This window comes from Lepidochelys kempii, chromosome 24 (assembly GCF_965140285.1).
Source record: "Lepidochelys kempii isolate rLepKem1 chromosome 24, rLepKem1.hap1, whole genome shotgun sequence".
NCBI lineage: Eukaryota > Metazoa > Chordata > Testudines > Cheloniidae > Lepidochelys > Lepidochelys kempii.
In genome coordinates this window covers 16801968-16821578 of record NC_136403.1, presented here as the reverse complement: position 1 = coordinate 16821578, position 19611 = coordinate 16801968, and the positions used below count along the sequence as shown (strand labels likewise).

General features: G+C 61.6%; 3 protein-coding genes across 3 annotated transcripts; all 3 read right to left on the bottom strand.

Annotated features, from left to right (window-relative positions):
- Positions 1–1626: 1626 nt before the first annotated feature.
- ETFB (electron transfer flavoprotein subunit beta) lies at positions 1627–11844 on the bottom strand. The gene is made up of 7 exons (XM_078850470.1): positions 11741–11844; positions 10897–11052; positions 9841–9999; positions 4121–4183; positions 3688–3846; positions 2147–2328; positions 1627–1821 (listed from the first exon to the last, which is right to left on the bottom strand). Exons 1-6 carry the CDS (start codon positions 11795–11797, stop codon positions 2158–2160), a joined length of 765 nt encoding a protein of 254 aa, XP_078706596.1. The 5' UTR covers positions 11798–11844; the 3' UTR covers positions 1627–1821; positions 2147–2157.
- A 766-nt stretch (positions 11845–12610) lies between these two features.
- On the bottom strand, positions 12611–13998 carry LOC140902958 (lens fiber membrane intrinsic protein). The gene is made up of 4 exons (XM_073323541.2): positions 13821–13998; positions 13154–13303; positions 12814–12933; positions 12611–12732 (listed from the first exon to the last, which is right to left on the bottom strand). Exons 1-4 carry the CDS (start codon positions 13996–13998, stop codon positions 12611–12613), a joined length of 570 nt encoding a protein of 189 aa, XP_073179642.2.
- An 800-nt stretch (positions 13999–14798) lies between these two features.
- LOC140902715 (protein NKG7) lies at positions 14799–17870 on the bottom strand. Its single transcript, XM_073323077.2, has 5 exons — positions 17514–17870; positions 16402–16619; positions 15860–16006; positions 15445–15579; positions 14799–15069 (listed from the first exon to the last, which is right to left on the bottom strand). Exons 1-5 carry the CDS (start codon positions 17843–17845, stop codon positions 15017–15019), a joined length of 885 nt encoding a protein of 294 aa, XP_073179178.1. The 5' UTR covers positions 17846–17870; the 3' UTR covers positions 14799–15016.
- Between the last annotated feature and the right edge of the window lie 1741 nt (positions 17871–19611).

Below are 19611 nucleotides of genomic sequence, written 5' to 3'. Positions count from 1 at the left end.
GCCGGCGGGGTGGGAGGGGCGGGGGGGGGGACAGGGTGCGGAGCATGGGGGGGGGTTGGGAGAGGCTGGGAGCGGGGGGGAGGGTGCGGAGCGGAGGCAGGGGCGGGAGAGGCTGGGCAGTGGGAGGGGCAGGGTGCGGGGCACGGGGGGTTGGGAGAGGCTGGGAGCGGGGGGGAGGGTGCGGAACAGAGGCGGGGGGGCGGGAGGGGCAGGGAGCGGGGCACGGGGGGTCGGAGGGCAGGGGGCGGAGCACAGGCGGGGGGGCGGGAGCGGGGGGGCAGGGCATAGGCGGGGGGGCTGGGAGGGCGGAAGGAGGCTGCCGGGGAGGGGTCGAGCCCTTCCTAGCAATAGGCGGGGGGGGGGTTGTTCCTCTGTCGGGGGGGACCAGCCCCCACCGGCGCAGGCGGCAGCTGCTGTAATTAGCAACCAGCAGCATCTCTCTGCCCCGCTCCCCAGCTGCCCCCCCCCGCAGCATCCCAGCGCTGGGCAAACCGCCCCCGCAGCGTTGTGTATGGCTGCTCCAGCCCAGAGGTGGCTGCATCGGTGCGTCAGCCGAGCCCCCCCAGCAGCCACATGCAGGGCAGGGAAACCTGTGTGTGTGTGGGGGGGTGATCAGCCTCTTCGGCTCGGAAGCAGATGGACTCAGCCCCCCCCCGCAGGGGGCCCGTTCAAGGGGCCATGGCAGCCGTTCACCCCCTGCCCTAGCACTGAGTTCAGCCAAAACCTCTTCCCCCCTCCTTTGCCCTGCAGGGCTCCCCCCCATGGCCCCCTGGGGACCCCCCTCAGGCCAGCCCCTGCTTGCCAGGACACTCTGCAACCCCCCTTTTCACACTGGATTTGGGGGGATCCTCCCCTCCTGAGCACTGATTTGATGGACCCATTTTTAAAGTGCTCTCCCCCCCCCCACGAATTCAGCCCGGAGATGGCTGCAGCAGGCAGGGCCCCGGAGCCGGGGTGAGCTGAGGCCCATCTCATGCAGGATGGGCACTGACCTGGGCCAACTGTGGCAGAGGAAGAGGTGGGAGCCGGGCTGCTGCCCCCAGGGGCTCATCTCCCCTGGCCCCCCAGGGGCTCTGCTACGCCCAGCACGTGGAGCCCTGCAGGAGGATGAACATTCACAGGGGCAGGGAGTTCCACAGGGAAACAGCAAGATCCGCCTCCTTTGCTTTTCCTCCAATGGCCCCAGATCCCGGGTTGCGAGCGAGGGGAGGAGCCACCTGGCCAAACCACCCAGGGATTGTTCCCAGCTCTGGTGAGGGGCCCCCGTCCGTGCCTCCCTGGGGGGCCTGCACCAGCTCCTGGGCATCATTCCTCCAATAAGCCCCACGCCCAGGCATCCCACCCCCAATCCTCCAATAAGCCCCACCCCTACCACTCCCCCCCATAATCTGCACCTCTTCCCCCTGCAGCCCGACCTTGTCTTCCCAAACCACGCCCATTCTACAATAAACCCCACCCCCATAATTGCCCATAATCCCACCCCCAGTCCCTTATACCCCACCTTTATTCCACAAAACCCACCCTCAGTCCCCCCTCTGGGTCTGGGGGGACCCCAAAGCCAGGGCCCCTCCCCAGGCACGGCTGGGGCAGAAGAGGGGGGTGGATGCAGGACAGACGGACAGCGACTCTCCAAAGACCCAGCGGGGTTTATGGTTCCCGAGCACAGGGCTGACGGAGCAGCGACTCGGGGGACAGCCGGCAGGGCCGGAAGGCAGCACGGTTACAATCATGGGGGGCAGTGCCAGGTCGCGGGGATGGGGACCCCCAAGGCACCGCCCGTCACAGCAGCAGGAGAGCCGGGTGCAGCGGCTCCAGGAGGGGCTGGAAGAGAAAAAGAGAGATCAGTGCCAGAGTTGGGGGAACGACTCCAGGGGCGGGGGGGGAAGGGAAGGGAGGGGCCAGGACTCCTGGGTTCTACCCCTGGCTCTAGGAGGGGAGTGGGCTCTTGTGGTTAGAGCAGGGGTGGGCTGAGAGCCCAGACTCCTGGGATGATCTCTCAGCTCCGGAAGTGGAGTGGGGTCTAGTAGTTAGAGCACGGGGGGGGGGGGGGGCGGAGAGCCAGGACTCCTGGGTTCTCTCCCCAGGACTGTCGGTATCTGCAAGGGGAGAACGCGCCCAGCCCTGCCGGGGCAGGGGCTGCACTCACCGCCCGGGGGCTCAGATCAGGCCCCCCTCCTTCAGCTTGCCCACGAGGTCGTCCACGGTCTCCACCTTGACGCCGGCCTGGCGCTGGGGCGGCTCTTCCACACGCTGCATGGCCACCCGGGAGGAGAGATCGACCCCCAGGTCCGACGCCTTCAGCACCTCGATCTTCTTCTTCTTGGCTTTCTGGGGAGAGAGCCAGGCGTGGAACCCAAGAGTCCTGGCTTCCAGCCCCCCTGCTCTAGCCACTAGATCCCATCCCCCCCCCCCCCTCCAGGGCTGGGGACAGAACCCAGGAGTCCTGGCTCCCAGCTGCCCCCCACTCCCCTCCCAGAGCCAGGGATAGAACCCAGGAGTCCCATCAGGATCCAGTTCCTGACATTTCCCGCACAGCAAACTCCGATATTGTGGTCTGGTGTCATGTGGCTGCCCCGGTGACATGCTGCACCTCCAAACGGCCCCTGCTGACCCCCGTATTCACCGCTCAAGCGTGGCTGGGATGTTCCCCAGGGAGCGGGCCGGGTACGGTATTGTCCGACCTGCTGAAACCTGCTATTCTGTCCAAACACCCCCCCTCCCCCCAGGGTAGGGGGGTTATGGGATTTTACTGCGTGAAATACGCTGGTGACACACACAGGACCCCCACCCAGGAGGCCGCTCACCGACCCCTGCTCAGCCGGGGAGCTGCAGTCAAGGGATTTAGCTCAATGGGGACGGATCCACCCCATGGCTCAGGTGGACGTGACCCCACCGGGGGACCGCTCAGGCCGCATCTGGGCCCGTGTCTGCTGGGCACATGGCCTGAGGGGACACAACAGCGGACGGTGGCACCTTGCCTCGGCCTTTCTCCTCCCCGCCGACGTTGGCAGCACCCAGGGCGCAGGGAAGAGACAACTTCCACCAAGGAGCCTGGCCCTGGTCTTGGAGGGAAACCGGCGCGTTACGGCCGGGAACGTGCAGTGGGGTGAGAAAGTGGCAGATCTCAACGCTGCCCAGGGTGAGACGGTGTCAGATGGACATTGGGCCTTTAGCTTCCCGTTTCTTTGCTCTCTGCCCTCTGACGGCGAGCACTTACAGTCCCGTACCATCCAGCTCTCGGGGGTTCGTCCCTCAAACGGGGCGCTCGGGAACCTGCAGCTCGCTTTGCAAAGGCTGGTGCATGTCCTCGCCACATCGAGGGAGGGGCCGGTTGGGTAACGACTTACACGGGCCAGGTGGCTGCGCAGGGTGGGAGGGTACAGCTGTGGGGGGCCAGGCGGGGCCTTGCCCTGGGTGAGCGGTTCTGGGAGCATTCCCGCGACCTAGCTGGGTGGGGGGCGCCAGGGCCCGGAGGGGTTTGGGGCTTGTCACTAGCGAAGCATTGAGAGAGAGCCCAGGCCGGAGAGTGAAAGGGGGTCAGCCGAAAGCTATTTCCAGGTTGCACCCCGGGGATTCTGTCACAGTTACCTGGCTATTGCACCCCAGAAGTGGCTGCATCTCTGTGCCAGGGGAAGGGTCCCTGCATAAACAGCCCCCCGTCCCACCCCAGAAGTGGCCTCCCCTCACCATGATGTTGGGCAGGGTGGCGTAACGGGGCTCGTTGAGGCGCAGGTCGGCCGTCACCACGGCCGGCAGCCTGAGCCGGATGCTCTCCAGCCCCCCGTCCACCTCCCGCTCCACCGTCAGCTGCTCCCCCTCCAGCGTCAGCGCAGAGGCGAAGGTCCCCTGCAGGGCACAGGGAGGAGGTGGGTGTTAGCACCCCCCACCCAGGCCCCCCCCCCGCCCACCCCCACAGGCCCAGGATCCTTCGCCCCCCGCCCTTACTATCCTACACTGCCGGGACCCTCCCCCCCGCAGCTTCCGGAGCCCCCTGCTGCCGGGACCCTCCCCCCCGCAGCTTCCGGAGCCCCCTGCTGCCGAGAGCCCCCACCCCCACCCCAGCCTCCAGAGCCCCCTGCTGCTGGGACACTGTCCCTCCTCCCTCCATGGGGGCAGGCACCTGGGGCCAGTCCAGCAGCGCAGCCGTCATCTGCCCTGTCTGGTTGCAGTCGTCGTCGATGGCCTGGGAAGGAGAAAAAGAGTCACACCCTGGACGGGCTCCTTGGGCCCCTTCCCACCACCGCAGGGAGCACTGTCAGCCGGGATGGCACAGCAGGCGAGATACCAGGGTGGATGGCCCCATGGGACTGAGCAGGGAGGAGGCAGGATACTGGGGTAGATGGGCCCATGGGGCTGAGCGGGGAGAACATAACATAAGAATGGCCATACTGGGTCAGACCAAAGGTCCATCCAGCCCAGTGTCCTCTCTACCAACAGTGGCCAATGCCAGGTGCCCCGGAGTGAACCTAACAGGTAATGATCAAGTGATCTCTCCCCTGCCATCCATCTCCACCCTCTGACAAACAGGCTAGGGACACCATTCCTTACCCATCCTGGCAAATAGCCATTAATGGACTTAGCCTCCATGAATTTATCCAGTTCTCTTTTAAACCCTCTTATAGTCCTAGCCTTCACAACCTCCTAGCAAGGAGTTCCACAGGTTGACTGCGCTGTGTGAAGAAGAACTTCCTTTTATTTGTTTCAAACCTGCTGCCCATTTATTTCATTTGGTGGCCCCTAGTTCTTATATTCTGGGAACAAGTAAATAACCTTTCCTTATTCACTTTCTCCACACCACTCATGATTTTATAGACCTCTATCATGTCCCCCCTTAGCGTCCTCTTTTCCAAGCTGAAAAGTCCTAGCCTCTTTAATCTCGCCTCATATGGGGACTGTTCCAAACCCCTAATCATTTTAGTTGCCCTTCTCTGAACCTTTTCTAATGCCAGTATATCATCGTTGAGATGAGGAGACCACATCTGTACGCAGTACTCAAGATGTGGCTGTACCATGGATTTATAGAAGGGCCATAAAATATTCTCCATCTTCTCCTCTATCCCTTTTTAATGATTCCCAACATCCTGTTTGCTTTTTTGACAGCTGCTGCATACTGTGTGCGCATCTTCAGAGAACTATCCACCATGACTCCAAGATCGTTCTCCTGATTAGTTGTAGCTAAATTAGCCCCCATCATATTCTATGTATAGTTGGGGTTATTTTTTCCAATGTGCATTACTTTACATTTATCCACATTAAATTTCACTTGCCATTTTGTTGCCCAGTCACTTAGTTTGGTGAGATCTTTTTGAAGTTCTTCACAGTCTGCTTTGGTCTTAACTATCTTGAGCAGTTTAGTATCATCTGCAAACTTTGCCACCTCATTGTTTACCCCTTTCTCCAGATCATTTATGAATAAATTGAATAGGATTGGTCCTAGGACTGACCCTTGGGGAACACCACTAGTTACCCCTCTCCATTCTGAAAATTTACCATTTATTCCTACCCTTTGTTCCCTGTCTTTTAACCAGTTCTCAATCCATGAAAGGATCTTCCCTCTTATCTCATGTATCAGGGGGTAGCCGTGTTAGTCTGTATCCACAAAAACAACAAGGAGTCTGATGGCACCTTAAAGACTAACAGATTTATTTGAGCATAAGCTTTTGTGGGTAGAAACCCCACTTCTTCAGATGCATGGAGGGAAAATTACAGATGCCGACATAAATAAAACGACACATGAAGGGAAGGGAGTTACCTCACAAGTGGAGAGCCAGGGCTGACAGGGCCAATTCGATCCGGGTGGATGTCGTCCACTCCCAGTAATAGATGAGGAGGTGTCGATTCCAGGAGACGCAAAGCTGCTTTTGTAATAAGTCAGCCACTCCCAGCCCCTAATCAAGCCCAAATTAATGGTGTTAAGTTTGCAAATGATTTTTAGTTCTGCTGTTTCTCTTTGAACTCTGTTTCTGACGTTTTTTTGTTCAAATAGAGTTACTTTCAAATCTGTTAACGAATGTCCAGGAAGACTGAAGTGTTCTCCTACCGGCTTTTGTATGTTACCGTTCCCGATGTCTGATTTGTGTCCATTTATTCTTTTACGTAGGGACTGTCCGGTTTGGCCAATGTACATGGCAGAGGGGCATTGCTGGCACAGGATGGCATAGATCACATTGGTAGATGTGCAGGTGAATGAGCCTCTGACGGTGTGGCTGATGTGGTTGGGTCCTCTGATGGTGTTGCCAGAGTAGAGATGGGGACAGAGTAGGCAACGAGGTTTGCTACAAGGATTGGTTCCTGGGTTGGTGTTTCTGTGGTGTGGTGTGTAGTTGCTGGTGAGTATTTGCTTCAGGTTGGTGGGCTGTCTGTAAGCAGGGACTGGCCTGTCTCCCAAGGTCTGGGAGAGCGAGGGATCGTTTTCCAGGATAGGTTGTAGATCGTTGATGATGCGTTGGAGAGGTTTTAGCTGGGGGCTGTACGTGCTGGCCAGTGGTGTTCTGTTATTTTTCTTGTTGGGCCTGTCCTGTAGTAGGTGATTTCTAGATACCCATCTTGCTCTGTCAGTCTGTTTCCTCACTTCTCCAGGTGGGTGTTGTAGTTTTATGAATGCTTGATAAAGATCTCGTAGGTGTTGGTGTTTGTCTGAGGGATTGGAGACAATTCGGTTGTATCTTAGGGCTTGGCTGTGCACAATGGATCGTGTGATGTGTCCTGGATGGAAGCTGGAGGCATGTAGGTAAGTATAGTGGGAAGGAGTTTTCCGGTATAGGGTGGTGTTTATGTGACCATCCCTTATTTGCACTGTAGTGTCCAGGAAGTGGATCTCTTGTGTGGACTGGTCCAGGCTGAGGTTGATGGTGGGGTGGAAACTGTTGAAATCCAGGTGGAAATCTTCAAGGGCCTCCTTCCTGTGGGTCCATATGATGAAGATGTCATCAATGTAGCGCAAGTAAAGGAGGGGACAAGAGCTGAGGAAGCATTGTTCTAGGTCAGCCATAAAAATGTTGGCATCCTGTGGGGCCATGTGGGTACTCACAGCAGTGCCGCTGACTTGAAGGTACAAGTTGTCCCCAAATCTGAAATGGTTGTGGGTGCGGACAAAGTCACAAAGCTCAGCCACCAGGTGTGCTGTGGCCTCATCAGGTATACACTATTCTTGACAGCTTGTAGTCCATCCTCATGTGGAATATTGGTATAAAGAGCTTCTACATCCATGGTGGCCAGGATGGTGTTTTCAGAAAGGTCACCGATGCAATGACATGCATCTGACGAAGTGGAGATTCACCCACGAAAGCTTATGCTCCAATACGTCTGTTAGTCTGTAAGGTGCCACAGGACCCTTTACAGCCAACGCATTGTAGTTTCCTCAGGAAGTTGAGGGTGACTCGAAGATAGCTGGGAGTGCTGGTATAATAGGGTTTGAGGAGGGAGTCTACAAAGCCAGACAATCCTGCTGTAAGAGTGCCGATGCCTGAAATGATGGGGCGTCCAGGGTTTCCAGGTTTATGGATCTTGGGTAGCAGATAGAATACCCCTGGTCGGGGCTCTAGGGGTGTGTCCATGTAGATTTGTTTCTGTGCTATAGCACGGAGTTTCTTGAGCAGATGGTGTAGTTTCTTTTGGTAACCCTCAGTGGGGTCAGAGGATAGTGGCCTGTAGAATGTGGTGGGGGAGAGTTGCCTGGCAGCCTCCTGTTCCTAATCCGACCTGTTCATTATACGACAGCACCTCCTTTGATTATAATGTCAGAGTTGTTTCTGAGGCTGTAGATGGCGTTGTGTTCTGTACGGCTGAGGTTATGGGGCAAGTGATGCCGTTTATTCACAATTTCAGCCTGTGCACATCGGCGGAAGCACTCTATGTAGAAGTCCAGTCTGTCATTTCAACCGTCAGGAGGAGTCCACGCAGAATTCTTCTTCTTGTAGTGCTGGTAGGAGGGTTCCTGTGGGTCAGTACACTGTTGAAAATATTCCTTAAGTCGGAGACGATGAAAGTAGGCTTCCAGATCACCGCAGAACTGTATCATGTTCGTGGGGGTAGTGGGGCAGAAAGAGAGTCACTGAGATAGGACAGACTCTTCTGCCGGGCTAAGCGTGTGATTGGACAGATTAACAGTATTGTTAAATGAGTTGAGGGTACCACTGTTGTAGCCCCCTGTGGCATGTAGGAGTTTAGATAGTTTACTGGTTTCAGAGGAACAGCCGTGTTAGTCTGTATTCGCAAAAAGGAGTACTTGTGGCACCTTAGAGACTAACCAATTTATTTGAGCATGAGCTTTCGTGAGCTACAGCTCACTTCATCAGATGTTTACCGTGGAAACTGCAGCAGACTTTATATACACACAGAAATCATGAAACAATACCTCCTCCCACCCCACTGTCCTGCTGGTAATAGCTTATCTAAAGTGATCAACAGGTGGGCCATTTCCAGCACAAATCCAGGTTTTCTCACCCTCCACCCCCCCACACAAATTCACTCTCCTGCTGGTGCTAGCCCATCCAAAGTGACAACTCTTTACATAATCAAGTCGGGCTATTTCCTGCATAGATCAAGGTTTTCTCACATCCCCCCCACCCCCATACACACACAAACTCACTCTCCTGCTGGTAATAGCTCATCTAAACTGACCATTCTCCAGGTTTAAATCCAAGTTAAACCAGAACATCTGGGGGGGGGGGGTAGGAAAAAACAAGAGGAAACAGGCTACCTTGCATAATGACTTAGCCACTCCCAGTCTCTATTTAAGCCTAAATTAATAGTATCCAATTTGCAAATGAATTCCAATTCAGCAGTTTCTCGCTGGAGTCTGGATTTGAAGTTTTTTTGTTTTAAGATAGCGACCTTCATGTCTGTGATTCCGTGACCAGAGAGATTGAAGTGTTCTCCGACTGGTTTATGAATGTTATAATTCTTGACATCTGATTTGTGTCCATTTATTCTTTTACGTAGAGACTGTCCAGTTTGACCAATGTACATGGCAGAGGGGCATTGCTGGCACATGATGGCATAGATCACATTGGTGGATGTGCAGGTGAACGAGCCTCTGATAGTGTGGCTGATGTTATTAGGCCCTGTGATGGTGTCCCCTGAATAGATATGTGGGCACAATTGGCAACGGGCTTTGTTGCAAGGATAAGTTCCTGGGTTAGTGGTTCTGTTGTGTGGTATGTGGTTGTTGGTGAGTATTTGCTTCAGGTTGCGGGGCTGTCTGTAGGCAAGGACTGGCCTGTCTCCCAAGACTTGTGAGAGTGTTGGGTCATCCTTTAGGATAGGTTGTAGGTCCTTTTTCCCCTGTAGAGAAGTGACATCTGTGTTGTAAATGGCTTGTCTCATTTTTGTAAAGTCCAGCCACGTGGAAGTGTGTGGGGAAGGTTGGTTTTGTATGAGACACTCCAGTTTTGAGAGCTCCTTCTTGATCTTCTCCTGTCTGCTGTACCGGATGCTGATCAGGTGGTCCCTCAGTTTCTTTGAGTGTGTGTGGCACAGTCTCTGACCCTCGCCAGTGTAGTATGTCGATTGCAATGGATTTTTTATCTTCAGTCCATGACACTTTAATTTACGTAAGAGCCTTTGGTGAGGGACCTTGTCAAAGGCTTTCTGGAAATCTAAGTACACTATGTCCACTGGATCCCCCTTGTCCACGTTTGTTGACCCCTCCACTCCCCAAAGAACTCTAATAGATTAGTAAGACTTGATCTCCCTTTACAGAAACCATGTTGACTTTTGCACAACAATTTATGTTCTTCTATGTGTCTGACAATTTCATTCTTTACTATTGTTTCAACTAAGGAAGCGGGATACTGGGGTAGATGGACCCGTGGGGCTGAGTGGGGGAAGGGAACTCACCTGCTTGCCCAGTAGCACCAGGCTGACCCCCTCCTTCTTGGCCAGCACCGCCAGGATCTTGGCCACCTGGAAGGGGCCGAGGCTCTCATACTCGGGGGCTGGGATCTCCACGTGCAGCCCCCGGTCAGCCCCCATGGCCAGCGCGGTCCGGATGGTCTCCTGAAGGGGGCGGAGTTAGAATTCAGGGGGAGGCCAGGCAGCCCCTGGATCCTGACCCACCCAACATATGGTCCCATAATGTAACCCCTGACCCCAGAACGGGGGCTGTCTCCCCAGGGCCTGCCCAGCCCTTGGCCTCTCTGCCCCCTCTGGCTGGTCAATGCCTGTCCTTGTGCAAATGGGGCTGATGCGGTGAGTGTGGGGGGAAAGCCGGTACCTGGCATCAGGGGGGAGGGCAGGGGGGAGACTGTAGTAGGGCAGGGGGTGGGGGCTGGTACTTGGAACTGGGGGGTCAGGAAGAGCAAGAGGTGGGCCAGTACTTGGCAGGTGGGGGGGAAGAGGAGGGTACCTGGCACTGGGAGTGATGGAGGGGAGTCAGGAGACACTGGGGGGGTGCATTGCCCAGAGAAGGTGGAGGAGGGTTCAGGAGGCACTAGGGGGGCTGGTACCTGGCACTGGGAGTGGGAGGCTGTAAAAGGATGTGGGTGGGGGGGGTCTATAGGCTGAGGGGGTCAGTACCTGGAACTGGGGGGGGCGGAGGGGAAGACTGTAGAAGAATGGGGGGGTCTATAGGAGCGGGGGGGGTCAGGAAGCACGGGGGGGGTACCTGGCACTGAAGGGGGCAGGGGGTCTGAAAGCACTGGGGAGGGGCTGGAAGGGGATCAGGAAGCACTGGGGAGGGGCAGGGGATACCTGGCACTGAGGGGGTACCTGGCACCGGGGGGGTCAGGAAGCACCGGGAGGGGGCTGGGGGGTACCTGGCACTGGGGGGGTAGGAAGCACTGGGGGGGTACCTGGCAGGGAGGTTATGGGGGGGTCAGAAAGCACCGGGAGGGCGGGGGTACCTGGCACCGGGGGGGCAGGGGGGTCAGGAAGCACCGGGGGGGAGGGGGGTACCTGACATTGGGGGGGCCCGCAGCTGACCACCACGATCTCCTGCAGCAGGCGCCGCTCCCGCAGCCGCACGGCCTCCTCCAGCGCGATCTCGCAGAAGGGGTTCATGGAGTGTTTCACCCCGTCCGTCACCACCCCGCCGCCCGGCCGCACCCGCACCTGGGGGGCCAGAGCGTCACCGCGCGGACCCAGGCGTCCGAGCGCCCCCCCGCCCGAGACAGGGACCCAGGCGTCCGAGCGCCCCCCCGCCCGAGACAGGGGCCGAGACAGGGACCCAGGCGTCCGAGCGCCCGAGACAGGGGCCGAGACAGGGACCCAGGCGTCCGAGCGCCCCCCCCGCCCGAGACAGGGGCCGAGACAGGGACCCAGGCGTCCGAGCGCCCGAGACAGGGACCCAGGCGTCCGAGCGCCCCCCCCCCCGCCCGAGACAGGGACCCAGGCGTCCGAGCGCCCCCCCGCCCGCCCGAGACAGGGACCGAGACAGGGACCCAGGCGTCCGAGCGCCCCCCCCCCGCCCGAGACAGGGACCCAGGCGTCCGAGCGCCCCCCCCCCCCCGCCCGAGACAGGGACCCAGGCGTCCGAGCGCCCCCCCCCCGCCCGAGACAGGGACCCAGGCGTCCGAGCGCCCCCCCCCCGCCCGAGACAGGGACCCAGGCGTCCGAGCGCCCCCCCCCCCGCCCGAGACAGGGACCCAGGCGTCCGAGCGCCCCCCCCCCGCCCGAGACAGGGACCCAGGCGTCCGAGCGCCCCCCCGCCCGAGACAGGGGCCGAGACAGGGACCCAGGCGTCCGAGCGCCCCCGTCCCTCCGCCCGAGACAGGGACCCAGGCGTCCGAGCCCCGCCCACCTTCACGGCATAGTCTATGACCCGCTTCACCCCAACCAGCGCCCGCAACGCCGCCATTGTCCCGCTCCGCGTCTGGCCACGCCCCCTTTTGGGATCTGAGCCAATCAGGGCGCGGGGTCCTGAGCCGGGGCGGGGCTGTAGAACTCCGGCCAATAGGCTGAAGGGCAGGCAGCCCAGAGATCCAATCGGAGGCGCGACCTCAGGCTCCGCCAATGGGAACGCGGCATGTGGGGCGTTCAGCCAGACCGCGCGGTAGTCCAATCAGGAGAAAGAATCCAATCCGCGCTATCATTGGGTGGATGGAGCGAAGCCGACCAATCAGAACGTGTACAGGTTCGAAAACAGCCAATCGCGGCGGCCAAACCGGGCCTTAAACTTCTGACCAATCCCGAAGGGGGCAGTGCCTCTCACGGAACCAATCACCGTGCCCCGTGGGCGGGCCTCAACCCACCGGCCCAATCGGCGTGCAGCATGGGCCCCTGCCGCTCAATGGCTGCCTGACCTCGTGACGCGCCGGGCCGCGCGGCGTGACGCAGGCGCCAGCGGCCACTCACGAGGGGCGGGCCTCTGCCGCCCCCGGCTGAAGATTGACGGGGCGGGACCCTGCCTGAGCCCTGGAGCCCCGCCCCCTCGGGAGGGAACCCAGGCGTCCGGGCTGTTTGCTCCTCCCCCCTCCGGGTTCCTGCCCCCCCGCCAAGCCGGGTCCGTTTGCTGCCCCCGGGTTCACCCCAGCGCCGGGCAATCGCCCCCCCCCGCCCGTTCTACGCGGCTGTTCCCCGGCTGCCCCGCCCCAGAGGTGGCTGCATCCCACCACCAGCGGCGCCGAGTCGGTCCGAGTCGCGCGGGGCGCCTCTGGCCGGCAGACGGGGTTTAATAGCTCCGCTTGGGGGGCCAGACGGGGGGACCCAGCGCCTCGGGGGGCATCACGCCGAGCCGGGCGATCCTCTCGGGCCGCTGTGGCTCCCTCCGCCGGGCCTGGCAGTGGCAGGTGCCTGGAACAGATCGGGGGGGTCAGCGTGGCTGAAAGACGCTTCTCCTCCGTGCCCCCCAACCTCGCCCCCCCGGGCGCTCACCTGCCAACCCGGCCGCGGGCACCGCTGCCCAGCCCACGGCCAGCGACCAGGCCCAGCTGCCACCAGCTTCCCCGGCCGATCCGCCCATGAAACAGCCCAGAGCCACCACGGCCAAGGTGCCTGCGAGACACAAGATGTGGGGCTGGGGAGAACTGGGGGGGGTCAGATGGCAGGAGGGTGGGGATCAGGAGTGTGGAAAGAGGGGATGGGGCCGCGGAGGAGTTGGGGTCAGAGGGTGGGGTGGGGGGGTAGAAAGATGTTGGGGGTCAGGAGGGCTGGGAAGGGGGGAGGCAGTTTGGGGGTCAGAGGGCAGGAGAGGGATTTGGGGGGTTCCCCTTACCTGTGAGGAAGCAGAGAGCAGCAGCCCCCCGGGCCCAGTCGAGTCTCTTGGGGGCCGGACGGGGGGCAAGCGCCAGGGCCCCACACACCACGGAGAGGTAGCTGCCCACGAGGGCCAGAACCAGGCAGCCCCGTGATACTCCCACATACGCTGCGGGCGGGGGGGAGCAGAAATGGAGGGGGTCAGTGAGAGCTCGCCCTGTCACCCCCACCCGTCTGTACACCCTGGGGTCCCCCCCAACTCCTGCCCTGCGGTCCCGCCGCACCTGGTCCGGGTTCGACCCAGCCCCCAGGACTATTCCCCATGCCCTGCCGTGTCCCCATGTGGATGGCCCCAACACTCCGTGCACGGGGCATTGACAGCAGCAAAGTGGGGAGGAAAAGGGGGAGCTGCCCCCCCCCCGAACCCAGGGCTTGCTCCTTGGGGGTAGAGCTGAGCCCCCCACTTTTCCTTCAGTCAGCTTCCCCATGCAGCTACTCCCTGATGATGTAGCATGCGGGACTCCCCACCACTGGGCCTTAAATTGGCAGGGTTAAGCCGGGTCACGGCCTGCCACTAAGTAAGAGCTGGGTTAACCCGTGGGACTCCATGCCACCGGATAAGAGCATGTTTAACCAGTGGGACTCCCTGCCACTGGATAAGAGCAGGGTTAACCCGATGTCCCTACCTCGCTGGCCCTGGAGGGGGGTGCAGGCCTCCAGCTGACACTCCCTCCACAGACCCCGGTGAATGATGATGCCCAGGACCCAGAGCTGGAGCCAGGACTCGGTGGCAGCGGATACCGCCAGCAGGACGGTCGCCACGCAGGAGAAACAGAGCCCGGCCGCCCCCAGCTTGGAGCCCATCATAGACAGGGGAGACCAGGCACAGAAACGCTGAAAAAGCTGTAGGGTTAACCCCCGGGACTCCCTGCCCCTGGTCATTGGTGGGGTTAACCCCCGGGACTCCCTGCCATGGGGCATTGGCGGGGTTAACCCCCAGGACTGCCCACCACGGGGCATTGGCGGGGTTAACCCCCAGGACTGCCCACCACGGGGCATTGGTGGGGTTAACCCCCAGGACTCCCTGCCGCTAGGCATTGGCGGGGTTAACCCCCAGGACTGCCCGCCGCTGGGCATTGGTGGGGTTAACCCCCAGGACTGCCCGCCGCTGGGCATTGGTGGGGTTAACCCCCAGGACTCCCTGCCGCTGGGCACTGGCGGGGTTAACCGCCAGGACTGCCCACCGCTGGGCATTGGTGGGGTTGACCCCCAGGACTCCCTGCCACTGGGCATTTGCGGGGTTAACCCCCGGGACTCCCTGCCACTGGGCATTGGAGGGGTTAACCCCTGGGACTCCCTGCCGCTGGGCATTGGAGGGGTTAACCCCCGGGACTCCCTGCCGCTGGGCATTGGGGGGGGTTAACCCCCGGGACTCCCCACCGCTGGGCACTGGACAGGTATCCCTCGGGGTCTGTCCTAATCGTTAGAGCCAAAGAGCCAGGCTCCCCCTCCCCTGGCTCTAATCACGTCTTGACTCCCATGGTAACCCCAAGATTCTGGAACCCCCATGCTCCAGGCTGCCCCCCGATCAGCCCCGGGGCCCACCCGGCCCGATCCCCGCTCTGGGGCCAGTAAGTGGGGGGAGACGGGGTTTGGATGCAGAGGTACAATTTATTTCAAAGCAGGAAAAGGCCCGAGGAAGAACAGACCCTAAACAACGGACGGGAGCCCTCCAGCCCCACGGCAGCGGGCGGGGACTGGCTGGGGCAGGGAATGGGGCACGGGGCCTTTCCCCTCTAGGGCTGCCGGCTCCGTTCCAGCAGGGGACAGCAGCGGCCTTTTGGGGGGGTCTATCCAGTCCCCCATATCTCCGGGTCTCCGGTCACACACTCTCGTACCCTGAGTGGCGCTTGTGGGCCACAAGGGCGAAGGCACCTGGGGGGAGATGGGGGAGATTGGAGACAGCCCCCCAGCCCCCTCCAGTACCCCCTGCCCCACAGCGCCCTGCCCTCACAGTGCCGCCCCCTCCCCCGATTTCCTCCCCTCGCCCTGCGCAGCATCCCCTCCCTGCAGCCCCCCAGCCTACTCCCCCCAACACGGCACCCCTGCCCCCCACTACCCCAGTTTCCCCCGCCGCCTGCTCCCCCATGGCTTCCTGCCCCGCTCCCCACAGCACCCCATCCCCTGGCCTCTCCCCCCAGCACCCTGCCCTGCCGTGACTCCCTGCCCTGGCTTCCCAGGGCGCCCCCTCCCACCATGCCCCCTAGCACCCCGCTCCCCACAGCGCCCCCTCCCCGGCCCGGCGCTCACCGCCCAGGCCCAGCAGCGGCAGGGCGGCCCAGCCCAGGTAGAAGGACCATTCGAAGGTCAGCTGGATCATCCTGTCCGGGTTCTTGTGCCACGATTCGCCGCTGAACACCCCCATGGCAATGAGGGTGCAGCTGCCTGCGGGGGGGGGAGGGGTTAGAGCCCCCGAGCCGGCCGGTCTCCCCCCCATGGGGCCAGATCGGACCCCCTGGGACAGCATCCCTTCCCCCAGTGGGGCCAGATCGGACCCCCTGAGACAGCCAGTCCCCCACCCTGGGGCCGGATGAGAGCTGGCACCCCTTAGAGGGGACAGGTCCCGTGCCCCATTCCCTGCCCCCCCCGGCCAACCCCCCTCCCGCCCTGTGGCCGGACCAGCCCCCGCCTCCCGCAGGGGACAGGCCCTGAGCCCAGTCCCTACCGGCGGCGAAGCCAGTGATGGCAGCCAGGAGGTAGGTGCTCACAGGGCTGTGGAGGCAGGACGTGAGGGAGACCAGGAGGAACAGGACGGACGCGGCGGTGGCCAGCGTGGCCAGGATCAGGAAGGCCCGTGTGGCTTGTATATACCCTGTGGGGGGGCAGGGACACGAAGGGTTAACGAGGGGGGTGGAGCGCGGGGGGCTGCGGGTCGGGAGTGAGGGGCATCGGCAGAGCTGTCTGTGTACGCTCCAGGATTGGGCAAGGGGCCCCTGTATAACCAGCCCCCCCGCCCCAGCCCCCCCGCCCCAGCCCAGAGGGGGACGCATCCCAGCGCTGGGTGAGGGGCCCCTGGAAAACCAGCCCCCTTCCTGACCCCAGTGATGGCCATGTCTCAGCACCAGGCCTGGGATCCCATATAAACACCCCCCGCGCCACACCCCAGAGGTGGCCGCATCCCAGCGCTGGGTGAGAGGCCCCTGGAGAATCAGCCCCCCACGCCACACCCCAGAGGGGGCCGCATCCCAGCCCCGGCCATCTCCTCACCGGTGATGTGGTCTGGGCTCGTGCACTCATTGACCACGCACACCTGCCAGAGCCCGCTGTGGGCCGTGCCCCCGGGGCCGTAGGCCACGAGCCAGTAGTCGGTGGACAGAGCCACGCAGAGCAGCACCAGGCTGAGCGTGGCCAGGAGGCAGCTCCCCACGCCGCAGGCCTGCATCTCCCGCGAGCCGGGCCACCGGGCAGCGTCCTGGCTACCGGACCTGCAAGAGGAACCCCGAGCTGGGTGCATGAGCCCTGGCGTCGGGGGACACCCCCTGCCCCTTTGCTGTCATAGCCCCTTCCCCACCCCCCAGCCCAGCATCCCAGCTGGGCCCCGCTGAGTCAAACTGCTGCAGTGGGGGGGCTGGGAGCCAGGACTCCTGGGTTCTATCCCCAGCTCTGGAAGGGGAGTGGGGGCCAGTGGTTAGAGGGAGGGAGGCTGGAAGCCAGGACTCCTGGGTTCTCTCCCTGGCTCTGGGACGGCAGTGAGGCCTAGCAGCTAGAGGGAGTGAGGGGGGCTGGAAACCAGGACGCCTGGGTCTCTCTCTAGCCCCAGTGGGGGCAGGGAGGAGTGTTCTCTAGTGGTTAGCGTAGCTCTCCGCAACTGCTTTTCACACCCCAGCCACTTCCCTGAGCCGTTCTTACACCTTCCTATCAGCCTGGGACCCACGCAAACCCAGCCCCCCTCAGCCAGCTTGCGGCCCCCGCCCTGGGGATCAGCCCCATGGACCCTCTTAGCCCGGTATCCCGCCCACTCCCTGCTGCCCCGGCTCAGCCCCATGGACCCCCCAGCCCAGTATCTGGCTCCTCATCCCTCTTCCTCACATTGCCCCGGATGACCACCCCATGGACTCTCCCCCCCCAGCCTCTCTCCGCTACTGGGGACCCACCACATGACCCACAGGGCTCAGGACTCCTGGGTTGTGTCCCCAGCGGTGGGAGGGGAGTTGGGTCTAGTGGTTAGAGTAGGGGGCTGGGAGCCAGGACTCCTGGGTGCTCCCCCTGGCTCTGGAAGGGGAGCGGGGTCTAATGGTTGCAGGCATCTGTAGTGTAGAGGGTCCCGGAGCGTAGCTGATGGCAGGGGTTGGGGGGAGCAGAGCGTGATGTGTCCTTACCTTCCTGGGTGTCCTCTGCACAGTCTGTGCGGCTGCACCCACGTCCTGGCTGTGTCCCCCCCGGCGGGTGGGGTCACGGGGGCGGGGCTGATACGTAGCAGGAAGCAACTTGTGGGGCTGGGTGAGGAGAGTGAATGTCCGAGGAGGCAGTATGTGTCCATCCCTGTGTACCCCGATCCCTGTGTACCCCCATCCATCCCTGTGTACCCCGATCCCTGTGTACCCCCATCCATCCCTCCAACCATCCCTGTGTACCCCAATCCCTGTGTACCCCATCCATCCCTCCAACCATCCCTGTGTACCCCGATCCCTGTGTACCCCCATCCATCCATCCCTGTGAACCCTGATCCCTGTGTACCCCCATCCATCCCTCCAACCATCCCTGTGTACCCCAATCCCTGTGTACCCCATCCATCCCTCCAACCATCCCTGTGTACCCCCATCCATCCATCCCTGTGTACCCTGATCCCTGTGTACCCCATCCATCCCTCCAACCATCCCCATGTACCCCGATCCCTGTGTACCCCCATCCATCCATCCCTGTGTACCCCGATCCCTGTGTACCCCCATCCATCCATCCCTGTGTACCCCGATCCCTGTGTACCCCCATCCATCCCTCCAACCATCCCTGTGTACCCCAATCCCTGTGTACCCCATCCATCCCTCCAACCATCCCCGTGTACCCCGATCCCTGTGTACCCCCATCCATCCCTCCAACCATCCCCGTGTACCCCGATCCCTGTGTACCCCATCCATCCCTCCAACCATCCCCGTGTACCCCGATCCCTGTGTATCCCCATCCATCCCTCTAACCATCCCTGTGTACCGTGATCCCTGTGTACCCCCATCAATCCATCCGTGTACCCTGATCCCTTTGTACTCCATCCATCCCTGAGTACCCCATATCTATCCTTCCCCAGACACCCCCTTTATCAACCTATCCCCCCCCATACCCATCTGTCCATTCTCACACCCCGCCCTTTCTCTCGCTGGCTCTCTGAGCGGTTTCTCTCTCTGCACCCGGCCGCCTCCCCCCACTTCCTGTCTCTGTGGTTCTTGGGGGGGCTTCGCAGAAACAGCTCAGTGACTCACCAGTTACAAGGGGACAAGAAATCCCCCCACCCCCCCACTCTGGCTTCAATGGGATGATGGCTGCTTCCGGGCTGGCAGCCAGGACTCCTGGGTTCTCTCCTCACTCTGGGAGGGGAGTTGGGTCGAGTAGTTAGAGCAGGGGAGGCTGGGAGCCAGGACTCCTGGGTTCTCTCCCTGGGCAGGGAGTGGGGTCTCCTGGGGGGGTGTTTGGGTGACACCAGCCGGAGCCGTCGCTGCTGTTCTGTGGCTAATACACGTTTCCAAGGTGGGGAGGGTGAGAAAATTGCCAAAGCGAAGGAGACACGTCACCGCCGGGAAGTGGAGCCAAAGCCTCCCCCCCAAGGGCCGAGAGACCGGGTGGGCCCAGCGCAGCACCTTGGGTGTCGTAGGGCCCAGTCGCTGGCCGGGATGGGCAGGGCCGGATTAACTGTCCCGTGGGCCAGGGGTGATGCGATTTGGTGAGGCCCCTGTGTACAAGTCTTTCCTGGTAAGGAGCTTGGTGCAGAAGGGGGCTCCGGGCTGGGGCGGGGGTTGGGGTGCAGGTGAGGGGTGCGGGCTCTGGGAGGGAGCTGGGTGCAGGAGGAGGCTATGGGCAGGGGTTGGGGTGCAGGGGGTTGGGGTGCAGGAGGGGGTGCGGGCTCTGGGAGGGAGTTGGGTGCAGGAGGGGGCTCCGGGCTGGGGCGGGGGTTGGGGTGCAGGAGGGGGTGTGGGCTCTGGGAGGGAGTTGGGTGCAGGAAGAGGCTATGGGCAGGGGATTGGGGGGCAGGGGGTTGGGGTGCAGTAGGGGGTGCGGGCTCTGGGAGGGAGTTGGGTGCAGGAGGGGGCTCCGGGCTGGGGCGGGGGTTGGGGTGCAGGTGAGGGGTGCGGGCTCTGGGAGGGAGCTGGGTGCAGGAGGAGGCTATGGGCAGGGGTTGGGGTGCAGGGGGTTGGGGTGTACGAGGGGGTGCGGGCTCTGGGAGGGAGCTTGGTGCAGGAGGAGGCTATGGGCGGGGGTTGGGGTGCAAGG